Source organism: Andrographis paniculata, unplaced genomic scaffold, assembly GCF_009805555.1.
Source record: "Andrographis paniculata isolate CXL003 unplaced genomic scaffold, ASM980555v1 Contig18END, whole genome shotgun sequence".
Classification (NCBI taxonomy): Eukaryota; Viridiplantae; Streptophyta; class Magnoliopsida; order Lamiales; family Acanthaceae; genus Andrographis; species Andrographis paniculata.
The window spans coordinates 730031-742095 of record NW_026137468.1 but is presented as its reverse complement, the minus strand read 5'-3'; the positions used below and the strand labels follow the sequence as shown (position 1 = coordinate 742095).

At 36.7% G+C, this 12065-nt stretch overlaps 4 protein-coding genes and 1 non-coding gene across 9 annotated transcripts; 2 read left to right on the top strand and 3 right to left on the bottom strand.

Moving 5' to 3' along the window:
* Positions 1–48: 48 nt before the first annotated feature.
* TRNAT-AGU (transfer RNA threonine (anticodon AGU)) lies at positions 49–122 on the bottom strand. The gene has a single exon. It is a non-coding gene; the product is annotated as a tRNA-Thr (tRNA).
* Positions 123–269: 147 nt separating this feature from the next.
* On the bottom strand, positions 270–2242 carry LOC127240598 (protein CURVATURE THYLAKOID 1C, chloroplastic). 2 transcript variants are annotated; one of them, XM_051259350.1, is made up of 7 exons: positions 2169–2242; positions 1954–2059; positions 1091–1173; positions 852–938; positions 675–737; positions 549–586; positions 270–459 (listed from the first exon to the last, which is right to left on the bottom strand). In XM_051259350.1, exons 2-7 carry the CDS (start codon positions 2057–2059, stop codon positions 405–407), a joined length of 432 nt encoding a protein of 143 aa, XP_051115307.1. In that variant the 5' UTR covers positions 2169–2242; the 3' UTR covers positions 270–404. The 2 variants fall into 2 exon arrangements, with proteins under 2 accessions (XP_051115307.1, XP_051115318.1); XM_051259361.1 differs by having other exon boundaries at positions 2174–2240.
* A 117-nt stretch (positions 2243–2359) lies between these two features.
* LOC127241465 (glyoxylate/hydroxypyruvate/pyruvate reductase 2KGR-like) lies at positions 2360–7934 on the top strand. Of its 4 annotated transcripts, none has more exons than XM_051260524.1 (5): positions 2360–2479; positions 5053–5393; positions 5650–5683; positions 6040–6533; positions 7225–7934. In XM_051260524.1, exons 4-5 carry the CDS (start codon positions 6099–6101, stop codon positions 7741–7743), a joined length of 954 nt encoding a protein of 317 aa, XP_051116481.1. In that variant the 5' UTR covers positions 2360–2479; positions 5053–5393; positions 5650–5683; positions 6040–6098; the 3' UTR covers positions 7744–7934. The 4 variants fall into 4 exon arrangements, with proteins under 4 accessions (XP_051116481.1, XP_051116499.1, XP_051116491.1 ...); XM_051260542.1 differs by having other exon boundaries at positions 5650–5698; XM_051260534.1 differs by lacking the exon at positions 5650–5683.
* Positions 2907–5115, bottom strand: LOC127241457 (rho guanine nucleotide exchange factor 8-like). The gene is made up of 7 exons (XM_051260519.1): positions 4983–5115; positions 4789–4905; positions 4527–4681; positions 4374–4448; positions 4005–4280; positions 3597–3917; positions 2907–3520 (listed from the first exon to the last, which is right to left on the bottom strand). Exons 1-7 carry the CDS (start codon positions 5077–5079, stop codon positions 3122–3124), a joined length of 1440 nt encoding a protein of 479 aa, XP_051116476.1. The 5' UTR covers positions 5080–5115; the 3' UTR covers positions 2907–3121.
* Positions 7935–9211: 1277 nt separating the features above from the next.
* On the top strand, positions 9212–11586 carry LOC127266489 (uncharacterized). Its single transcript, XM_051296748.1, has 3 exons — positions 9212–9811; positions 9965–10150; positions 11004–11586. The coding sequence occupies exons 1-3, from the start codon at positions 9317–9319 to the stop codon at positions 11283–11285; spliced, it is 963 nt and encodes a 320-aa protein (XP_051152705.1). The 5' UTR covers positions 9212–9316; the 3' UTR covers positions 11286–11586.
* The last annotated feature ends 479 nt before the right edge of the window (positions 11587–12065 follow it).

Below are 12065 nucleotides of genomic sequence, written 5' to 3'. Positions count from 1 at the left end.
CTTTTATTTTAAAGTAATGAATACCCAATTCAGAAAAGGTTTAAAAAATGCTTTCATTGAGAGTCGAACTCAAGACCTCCCGCTTACTAAACGGGTGCTCTAACCAACTGAGCTATGAAAGCTTACAATATTATGTAAAAAACTTATTTTATTAAACTTTTACCGATGTAAGTACATATGATTTTAGACAACAAAGATATATATGTAATATTATGTCTATTTAAAAGAATTACTATAATTTCAAATATATAATAGTGCATCAAACACCATAAAGAAGATGCAACTTATACATAACACAAAAATAGATGTAACAACTCCATACGAGCATATCATTTGCCTGCTAAAAGCCAAGAAACTTATACAGCAAAGCATCCGGAAGCCGGTAGCTCGATCCGGCCTTCGAATTATTGCCCGAGGATATCCGATATTGCTTTGCCGATCACCTGAGAAAGCTCTTGCCTACAATCGAAAGCGCAAAAGAAATTTTGGTGTTAGCGTAACAGGTTTCTTCATGTCAAGCCTTTGATCGGACAATTGCAATGCCTTACCGGGTAGGCTTGTATAAGAGATACCGGTTTATGAACCACTAGACGTAGAAAGCAACAAGTTAGGAGCTCGACTCGTAGAATAATGGTGTTGACAATGAATTGTTGAGTAAAATCTCTTTCACTTACCAAAGAAAACAATATTCCAACGAGCTCGAGTATAGTTGGGACAAGAGGGAACTTTTCGATGACCTGCATGGACATTTTCAAGAATTCGAACAAAAAATTTAACATAAGAAGTAGTAAGTTAATGTTAAATACAAGAAAACCAAATTGTGGAAGTTCAATAAGAAATTGTGGAGTTACCGTAACGAGACTTATTGTAGCCCACAAAGCTACAACGCCAGCAAATCCTAATCCTATCAGGCCCAGCCGATCCTCCGGTTTATCCCACTAGTTAAATGAGTTAAAAATGGTAAATGATTAGTGGCAATAAACGATACTGTATTAGCGAATTTAAAGAAAAATTGAGTAAAAATATAGGCGAATACGGTTAGAAAATTTGACATAGAGCCCTGGGAGAAATAGAGGGGTGTAGAACTTACAACATTTTGAACAGACTTGATAATTGAAGTTTCCGAGCTTTTATCTGTTGCTTTGGTTGCTACTTCGAAGCGATTCTGTCTCTCTGCGACGTTGTGAATCCATCTCGAGTTAACTACATTCTACTTGAAAAATCTTTCATACTAATAAGATTTCCAAGGTCAGTCATTCCAATTTCATAAAATCCAAGACTAAAGTTCCTTATTCCAATTTCTCCATTCCCAATCTGAAGATTTTTGTATGCGAGACATTGTTTAGGTACTTGGTAAAATCATGTCTCTGCAACTCTTCCATTCTATCATGTTTATGAAAGGGTTATAATCGTATTAAATAATTTTGTTAGATTCAAATTTTGTGATTCGAATTCCAAAGCAGATATTCAATTTGATTCGATTAGTTTACAATCCTAGTTTAGGATGCAGTGAAGAGTATTTTCAACTGCTAACCACACTGCTTAGGTTCAAACTCTAAATTTAAGGGAAGAACCCTAATCAGTAATCACCATAACTTTCATAATATACCTTCAATCAATCTAGCATTGCGACCAGTTTTTCGAAATCCCATGCATTTCCTAACTCAAGAAATTCAATCAGTTTCAAGCAAAACTCAATTTCAAAATCACTAGAGCTTCCACGAGGAACAGAATAATCAAATTTCAGAGTCCGTTAAGTGCCTGTCCTCCATGGCTGAGCTTCATCCTCCAGGCCACACTTTCAATTCAAACTACGTGTAATTCCATAATTTATCTACAAACACCATTGCCTTAATATTTCTTGGACAGTACACTCGAATTCAATACAATCAGCAGAAACAAATGACAACAATATATGTTAGAAGCATCACTCACAAGTAAATCGAGAATTACCTCTAACAATCGGCATTGCCAATTTCTTAAGTGTCCCCAAATAGGGGTGTCTTCCATTCACCACCATCATTGGCAGGCAAGGCAGCCTTGTCAATACAGAAGCCATCTGAAACCACCAACACCAAAAAGCTTTGAAAAGGAGATGAATTTAAGCTCCACTGTCCAGGAATTCAAGCTATGCTCTGAAAGTATAAGAAGCGAGCGCTTGAGCTTACCTTACCCAGAAATTCGAAGCTACAGAGACGCAGACAGAAGCCGTTTGGAGCACCACAAACGCAAAAGGAAAGCAGTAGCATTTATTACACCATAAAAGGATAGTCTTCCATGGGTCAATTATAAATGGGCTCAGAATGTTGGGCCCAGTCGGTTGTAGATTTGGGCCTGAATTCTTCAGCATCTTCATGGCTCCGCTCCGGTGGCTGACAGCGGAGGATGTTCCTTGCAACGATCGCTAAGCCTTGATTACAGAGGAGCACGCGGAGAGCGTAGAGGAGTCCGGATTTAGGATGACAGGCATTTGAAACAGGTGAATTTCTGACGCTATCTGTGCATTGAACGTGGTTATTGCGAACTCTATGAATTAGTTGCCAAATTATATGTGATCCTGAGGTATGATTGTTGTGGCTTTGAAATTCGTCATCGATTTTTCATCGATATGTTTGCTGCGCCTTTCTCCAGCGTTTCTCTGTTGATCATAATCTAGCTATTCTTCTATCTGTTTGTTGTATTTGATCAATCATATGTTTGAATCTACACGTCTTCAAGCTTATCTCAGCTGTTTTTGTAACTCTGATTAGTTTTTCATTATGATGCAATAATACTTAATGAATGGCTTTCATATGCTAATCGTCTTGCTTGAGAAGTTCTGTAGGATTTTATGACAGAAATGTATTAGTTTAGCTTCAATAGTTGTATCTAATTCAAACTGCCATTTCAATCTCTTAGTTGGACATTGGAGACTAGAATGTATGCTGCACATGAAATTTAGTTTACAGGTATGCTCAGTGATAGGATAGATGCAGTTACCAATGTAAGAATAATGAATGAACTGATCAGGGATGACTAAAGAGTGCAGAATGAGGACTTCGACTTGATAGAAAATTGTTATGATTTTTCCTGTTTATGTACAAGTCCAAAATGCATGTAAGTCTTGTCGAATAGAAGAATCCTAGTGACGTGCCGTTGGGCTTCGAAGACCACCTAAACTCTCTACTCTCTCTGTGTAGGATACTTTATTGTCTGTGACAATGTTAGAAAATTTGTTGAGTTGTTTTGGATCATCTTCATCTTGAAGATCCGTTTCCATTTCGTTATCTTGGTCATTGGTGTTCCAACCCATCATGTCAAACAATGTTGGTGTATGACTAGAATCATCTTCTGTCACAGATTGAACCCTCTGTGGTGGCTTCACAAATGAGGGCCTTTTAAAGGAGAACCTTCTATGTTCTATACTCGGAGTTTTAGCATAAGTGTCGGCGTGCATGACATCCTCGATTCTTGACAATACTGTGTGAGCCAAGCTTTCTATAATTCTTGAATAGCTTTCAAGAATTGCCAGCCCCACATCCTGCAAAACCATGAAAATATTGAATTCTCTTGCCAATGCAGGATCACATAGAATTTTACAAAATAAAAGGTCTTACTTGGTTAAATTGGATTTTGGAGATTTCTAGGTCTGATTGAGGAAGTCCAGGGAATTTTTGCTTCAGCATTTGCAAAATCAACTCTGCTCTTTCTTCGAAAATCTCTCTCTTCTCTGCACTAACACCTGAACCCCAAGAAGACCTTGTATCCTTGCAATGCAGTTTCCTTGTCCAAATCACCACTAATCCTTCCAGCTTGTTTTTAAGGTCGACTATCTTATGCTCGGACGACAAGTCAATAGAAGTCAGAAAATAGTCTGGATCGAAGTATTCTTCTGTAATGTATCTGTACATAGTTTCTCCAAGGATTGCTCTCCCGCTCTGTTATGCATAAAAAAGGGAGATTAACATTTAACACATCTAAATTTCTAATTCTCAAGGAGGAATCATCTTTAAGATTTTCCATACCTTAGGCAGGGATTCTATGTAGCTTTCTGGAATCTCCATTTCAGTCAGGGTTTGAGCATTTATTGCCATAGCAGCCTTCAATACTTGGGTTGCTGCATCCTTCTGGTTTAGCAGCCAACTTCTTCCGGCATCAGACAGACCATTCGAGGGGACCTTAGGTTTGGGAATCCACCATTTATCATCTTGTCTTGTTGGTGGTGTTCCTTTCTGGGATTCTTCATCATGCTTTGATGGATAATAGAATATAGTTTGGCCTTTGAAGTTGTCCAAGCAATCCTGTCCAGGTTTAGACATCGGATTATGAATAACCCATGCCAACCAACAAGTCCATTAATTCGAGACATGAATCTATGGAAAATCGGCTCTTACTAGGAGCATTGCATCGAGCTTGCGTAAGGCAGGAACGTTCATGCGGAGATCACTTCTCTGTCTTGTTGTCATAATCTAGAAAAGAACATATTTGGTCAGTACAAAGATCAGGAAAAAAACACGGGGAATGAACGAGGGTGAGGATATAGATACCTCCATAGTAGTTCCATCTTTCGACGTTTGTTTCATTGGAGCAAACTCAACAATGTGATCTGTGACAGATAAGAGCCAATCGATCTCTTTTCTCCATCTTGTTTTGGTCTCTGGTACCATAGGCTCTAATCTTCTCTGTTCTCCGAATACGGAAGCTGAAACTCAATCAAAAGACAAGGATCAAGATTAAGACCTTAGAGTTTCAAAACTATAAAGATTTGTTGTGTTGCTCAATTGCATTCTTGTGAATCCCATCATTTACCTGCTAAGTTAGTAATTGAATTTGATAATGCCAGAGCCGACGAAACACCTTTACCCCCACCAGACATATCCTCACCAAGAAGCATCTTTGAAAACCTTTCCTTCATTAATTCCATATCTGGTAATTACATCAACCAGAAAAAGAGGATCAAGAAACAGAATAAGATTATTTAAGATGATTGATTTCTTCCTTACCTGCAAGCCTATCTCTTACAACAGGGTGTGATGTACTTGTTTTGATTTTGGGCTGTTCATTATCTTGCAGGGATTCACAAGCAGAGCTTTTGGACATCGTCCGATCACCATCGGCCGGGGACAACGAGCCAGTGTTGTCAATAACCATGCTCCTGCTCTGTCTCCCCTCATCTTCATACATTGATGTCAGATTATCCAACCGGGATTTGTAGATTTCTAATTCCTCCTCCTCAGCTGACACCATTCTCTGTTCCTAAATGGGTTCGAACAGAAATGCAAACTCGGGAGGGGGAATGGAGATAGATAGATCTTCTGTAATAAGGATATGGAGGAGATGATGATTGGTTTTTCAGGTGCGCAAAGGGAAAAAAAAGCTGCAGGAAAGAAAAAAAAATGCGACCTTCTGATTCGGTAATAGCTGTTTATTTCTCTTTCTTTGGTTTGTTTATTTGCTTAATTTTCTTGAAGACGTGAATTGTTGGAAGAAAGTGGGTTGCATGTCTCAGAATAGGATTAAAGAATTAAGACAGATCATTCAGATAAGTCTTGGCTATAAGCAGACACGGGTTTATTCTGTTCCATGCAATCATTCTTTTGTTTCTTTATGTGCATATCTTGAAATGGAACGTTTTAATTTTGACTCTGGAGGGTCATTATTTTTTTGCAGGAAGAAAGAAAACAAACTATAGTAATATTCGACGGTGAGAAGCTCTTTGGTAAATTATTCACATATTCCAAAATTAGGATTAGTTTCAGAAATTTATTACAATTTGCAATTTGAAGCATAGGCATATACTAAGATATATATATATATATATATTCTAACATATGAATATTTAATTTACATACATTGGGATTTCTGGAATGGATTGTTTCAACTGTGATTTGGGCATTACCATGATTAGGTGTCAACAGCTGAATAGCTATTTGGTGTTCTTTGCATTTAAATTATTGTCTGAATCATTTGTATATTTCAATTTCTATCTACAAAAGTTATGGGCTTTTTTATAGAAGGGCCCTAAGGGCTAACCATGGTTGACTATATATATTTTGGCAGGCCCAATTTTTGGAGATATTTCAGGCGGCAACCATGGTCCATGGCTTCCAGGCTGAGAAATGGGGACGACAATGGAGAATGCGGGCGTGCTGATGACTTGTCCGATGTCCGATTACCTCGAGCAGCAGCTTCTCCAGCGTTTCAATCTCTTCAAGCTCTGGACTTTCCCTTCGAACTCCGATTTCTTTGCTAGGCACGCCGAATCAGTAATAGCAGTGGTGGGCAACGCCACGATCGGCGCTGACACGGATTTAATCGACGCGCTGCCACGCCTGCAAATCGTGGCGACCTACAGCGTAGGGCTGGATAAAATCGATTTGAGCAAGTGCAAAGAGAGAGGAATTAGGGTTACCAACACTCCAGACGTTCTGACCGATGATGTCGCAGACATTGCAATTGGGCTGGCATTGGCTACTCTGAGGAAAATTTGCCCGTCCGATCGGTTTGTCAGGAATGGATCTTGGAGGAATGGGAAATTTGAATTGGCTTCTAAGGTTTGTGATCCTACACAGTTCTTGATTTTGCTCTGCCCTTCGTAGGTTATATATAGGTAATATAATCACATTCAATTATGTTCTGGATTTTCTAATTAGGGTTTACAACTACATATGTGTCTAGTTGCTCTTCACATTGCTGGACATATGTTATCTATAGATTTTGGGCTTTGTTTTTGTTTGATCTCCTTTACATATTAAGTCCTCACATTGAATTAGGCTGGATGGCTTTTAACATTCATACTCTGTGGTAGAAAGAATTAGTTATGAACAGATCAAAGATGATGCATGTGAAAGGGTTGTTTTTGGATTCCATTGTCATGAATTGATGGATAGTAGATCTTGGTTTCCCTGTAAAAATGGGTAAAGAAACATGAATAGGTATGAAATTAATGCATTGATAGCTTAAGTTTTTAGACGAGACAATCATTTAGCTTATTGCTTCAAGAATTTCTTATCCATTGCCAGTTACTTGACTAGAAAGTTCGAATCTGTTGATCAGTTCTTTGCATTCATACTTTCTTTGTCAAATTCATGTCCATTTTCAGTTAAATGGGAAATAAAATTGTGTAGTTGGACTTATTCGGCTAAACTTCAATAACATCTTGTCGATTTGTGAGTTTATTGATAATCAATTGCCAATTAGTATCTTCGGAAGGGTTATTGAGTTATTGGTTTTGTACATTTCCAGTTCAGCGGTAAATCGATTGGGATAATTGGATTGGGCAGGATTGGTTTGGCGATAGCTAAAAGGGCCGAGGCGTTTGGCTGCACAATTGGTTACCATTCCAGAAAAAAGAAAGACGGCACAAACTTCAAGTACTACTCCAGCGTGCTCGACTTGGCTGCTAACTGCGATATTCTCGTTGTTTCGTGCTCCCTGACTGAAGAAACGAGGCACATTGTGAACCGGGAGGTGATCGATGCCCTGGGACCAAAAGGGGTTCTCATCAACATCGGACGGGGGGCACATGTAGATGAACCGGAGCTAGTTTCTGCATTGCGGGAGGGTAGGTTGGCTGGGGCTGGACTCGATGTGTTTGAAAATGAACCGCATGTTTCTGAAGCATTTTTCGAGATGGAAAATGTTGTTTTGCTGCCTCATGTTGGAAGCGATACCGTCGAAACTGCGAAAGCCATGGCTGACCTTGTTGTAGCCAACTTGGAATGCCATTTCATGGGAAAACCATTGCTGACTCAGGTAATTTGATCAAAATTGCAGTTTTTCAATGTCTTTTTTATGTTTTAGATGTGTTTTTTAAGGGATTTGGAGTTTGAGAACGATGAAATTTTGAATGAAAATTGGATATTTATATAAATAAATATCTAATTTGATGTTTTGTATATAAAATAATAAATTTTAAATACTGAGTATAATATTTTTATAGGAAAAAGAGAAATTTGACTTTATTATTGTTATTTTTTAAATATTGTTAATAATAGGGTCGGCAGTGATTTGAAAACATTAGACAAGGTCTAGATTTTGGAGTGAGAAAATTGTTGAGAATAGTGTGATTTTGTATAGTTGTGCTTTGAGTTTATTTTGGGTCTGCATACTTTTAAGATTTTAGTTCTAATTTTACTATTCTAATTTTTTTTTTCTCCAAAAACATCAAATCAAACACTCAATTTTTATTTATTTTATTATATTAAAATCTAATTTTATATTCAAAACATCACATGATATATATTTATATCACATCAAACATTTATTTCAATTTAAAATTTTACTATTTGAAATCAAAACTCAAAACCAAAATCTGACGAGTAAACCCTTGTTTTAAACAGGAAGTAGATGCAATTGGCAATAAGTATGTTATTGTAAATGGCTGTTAGATCCGTATGTTACTTAACATGCACGGAACATTGAACAAAAATGCACTATTGTCCATACGTTTTTTTCATAAAAAAATATATTTTTTGTTATAATTTCAAAATCAATTTTTAATTATTCTTCCTAAGAATGATATATTGTTTTTTCTAACAAAGAATCAGAAATTCAATTTCATACTTGAACCAAATACACACATATTCATGTACATATTCAGCATAGCGCTAGACCAAGTTTTTGTAATTTTAACCAGAGTTACTGTATTTATTTATTTATTCTTATAGAACATATCTCCATCCAAATCTGAGTATTATTAATATGTACATACAAATACAAATACAAATGATCATATAATTGAATTCAATTGCAGCAAAGATCCAAAATTTCAAAGTACCCAATATACCCCCCAATCCAAATCCATCACCAAACACCAAGAATTGAATCGTAATTAGTGGAGGATGAACTTATGATCGAAAGATCACCCATTCAATTTTGCCGACATTTTTCGGTCAAGATTTGCTTAGTATGGCTTACTCGGCTGGTTTGCCCCCATAATTTGCAGACAAAATCATTATTGATGCCTTCACGACCGAACATGTTATATTTTTCAAATTATAATTTACAAATCGAAAAATTAACTGGCCAAAAATTTCAGCATCATACAAATGTATATGTATATATATATTGATGACTATTACTAGTCAGTAGCGAGCATTTACTCACCTCCTCAAAAATATCCAAATTAAGATTGCACGGCAAGTCCAGTCCAGTCTTCTTCCGACAGTCGATAGCGACGCTCACCGCCTGCCGACACGAATACGTCCAAACTTGTACGCAGCCTCGGCATCAGCTTCGTTGTCCCCTTCCAATATTATTTCCATTTCAATCTCAATTTCAATTTCACTTTCAGTTTCATTTCTCCATCCAAATCCAATCGATCCAATTAATCCCAATGCACCACTCCAAGTCCGATTCCGACGTCACCAGCCTCGCCGCCTCGTCGCCGCCGCGCTCGCCGCCGCCGCCGAAGAGAGGCGGCGCCGTCCTCTACTACGTCCAGAGCCCCTCCCACGACGGCGACAAATTTTCCGTCCACACCACTTCCAATTTCGTCAGCCCCATGGAATCTCCGTCGCATCCTTCCGTCGGCCGCCACTCCCGCAACTCCTCCTCCACCAGATTCTCCGGCATTTTCCGCTCCCTTTCCGGCCGGAGGCCCCCCGCCGGAAAGGCGGCGGCGCCGCCGCAGCCGCCCAACGACAAGGGATGGCCCGAGTGTAATGTAATTATGGAGGAAGGGAACTACGAGGAGTACGAGGAGGATAAGAAATTCACGCGGTGGTGCCAGGCGGTGATCGCCGCCGCCGCCTTTCTGGCGCTGTTCACCGTCTTCTGCCTCGTCATTTGGAGCGCCGCCAGGCCGTACGAGGCCGAGGTTTCTGTCGGAGTACGACCAGTTATTTTTTATAATAGATTTATTTTTTCTTTTACTGTCAACATTTATAGAAAAATATTAGTCTTATTTTTTCATCTGTTCCATTAAACACACTCTATCTGTGTATATTAATAATTTTAATTCGAATTTTGATTTAATTTGCAGAGTTTGTCCGTGGATAATATTTACATGGGCTCCGGTTCGGACTTCACAGGTGTCGCCACAAAGATGCTTAACATCAACGGGACGTTAAAATTCGCCGTGTACAATCCCGCCACGTTTTACGGTGTCCACGTCACCTCTTCCTCCATCGACCTCAAATACTCCGACATTGTCGTTGCCACCGGCCAGGTTATATATAAATATAAAAATTTACCAATAAAATTTTATATTTTATCCGTCTCACTTGTCGTGTGTTTATTTATTTATTTTTTATTTATCTCATTTATTCTTGTCACTTTTTTTTTTAATAAAAATTTATATATTTTAATTTTATTTTATTTTAAATTTTAATTAAGCTAGTTAATTATTTTTATTATATGATACTTATTTTTATTAATATATTTTTAATTATTGATTAATTATACTCTTCTTAAATTCTTTGTTCAAAATACTGGAAATAAGGAAGTATTATACTCTATTATCATTTTTTTATATATATACTTACATTTAACAATGATTTACATTATGGGTGTGTTTGTTTGGGGAATTGGATTGGATTTACACTATTCATCCAATTTTTTTCTCCAAAAAATATCAAATCAAACACTTATTTTTCATTTTTTATATTATGCTAAAAATCAATTTTACATTCAAAATATTAAATCCAACACCTATTTATATCACATCATACAACTATTTAAATTCAAAATTTTTACTACAACTATTTAAATTCAAAATTTTTACTATTTAAATTCCGATTCAAAATCCAAACCCAGACAAACACACCATGTGGATTATTAATTTTTTATAGTTACTAAAATTCTCCAAATTTACACCATGTTAATATATATATATATATATATATAAAATATGAACATACTGAGTGATGACTGTATTTGTATTAAAATACAGTACGTCATACGTAGTCATCGTACCATATATAAACGATATTGAGCTGTACGTAATTACGACGCCGTTTTGCTGACTGAATATATATATATATATCTATATATAATTTAATTAATTAAAAAAAATGGTGCAGGTTCGGAAATATTTTCAGGCACGGAAGAGTTGGCAGAACGTGGAGGTGCAAATAGAGGGGACGAGGGTGCCGCTGTACGGCGCGGGGTCGAGCCTGGAAGTGAGGGCGGGTGACGCCGTTAGGGTTCCGTTAAGGTTGGAGTTCGAGATCCGGTCCAGGGGAGACGTCGTCGGAAAACTCGTCACGACGACGCATCGGCGCCGGGTTTCGTGCCACTTAGTCATCGACTCTAGAAACAGCAAACCCATCAAATTTCACAGGGATTCCTGCACCTACGCCTGATGAACTCTGCTCTACACTCTACTCAACTTTATATATACATACATACATACATATATATATATACTATTAATTGGATATGTCTGTTTGTCTTTGTACGAATTGAATCATTTTTTGTTTGTCATTCTTCGGAACTGCAAAGGTTGTAATAATTTGTATAATATATATAATACAGGAGTATTATATAGAAACGAACATGTGATTGTTATGTAGCTCAACTACGCATGCGGCCGTAATAGATGACATGGTAGTATAGGTGAACTTGTCATCCTTAAGTCATAATTTAAATTTTTAACGTCTTCAAATTCATATATCATACATGATTTCTGTCTAATCCATCATCATTTTGACACTATTATTAACGATAATATTTTTAAATTTATTCCATCAAATACCATGATCATTTAGACTTTTGAAAAAAAAAAAAAAAAGTAAAAATTTAGTGTATGTATAATGTGTTTTTTTTTTTTTGAAAAAAAGAAATTAAAAATTTAAATGGTATCAAATACCCGGAAATATTGTCTAAACAAGTTTTTCTCTAAAAAAAAAAAAGTATTACTACATCAAATACAATTTTTTTTTTTATTATTTTTAAATTTCTAAAACTACAAACATCTTAGTCTAAATCGAACAATAATTTTGCTTTTTACTATAAAATAAATAATAAGTAATATAAATATGAACGGTGTGTTATTTTTTTGGGTATATTTTGCTAAATATTTAGTATTAGCCAAATCCTTCTAAATTAAATGTTTATTTTTTTATAATTTATTAAAAATTAAT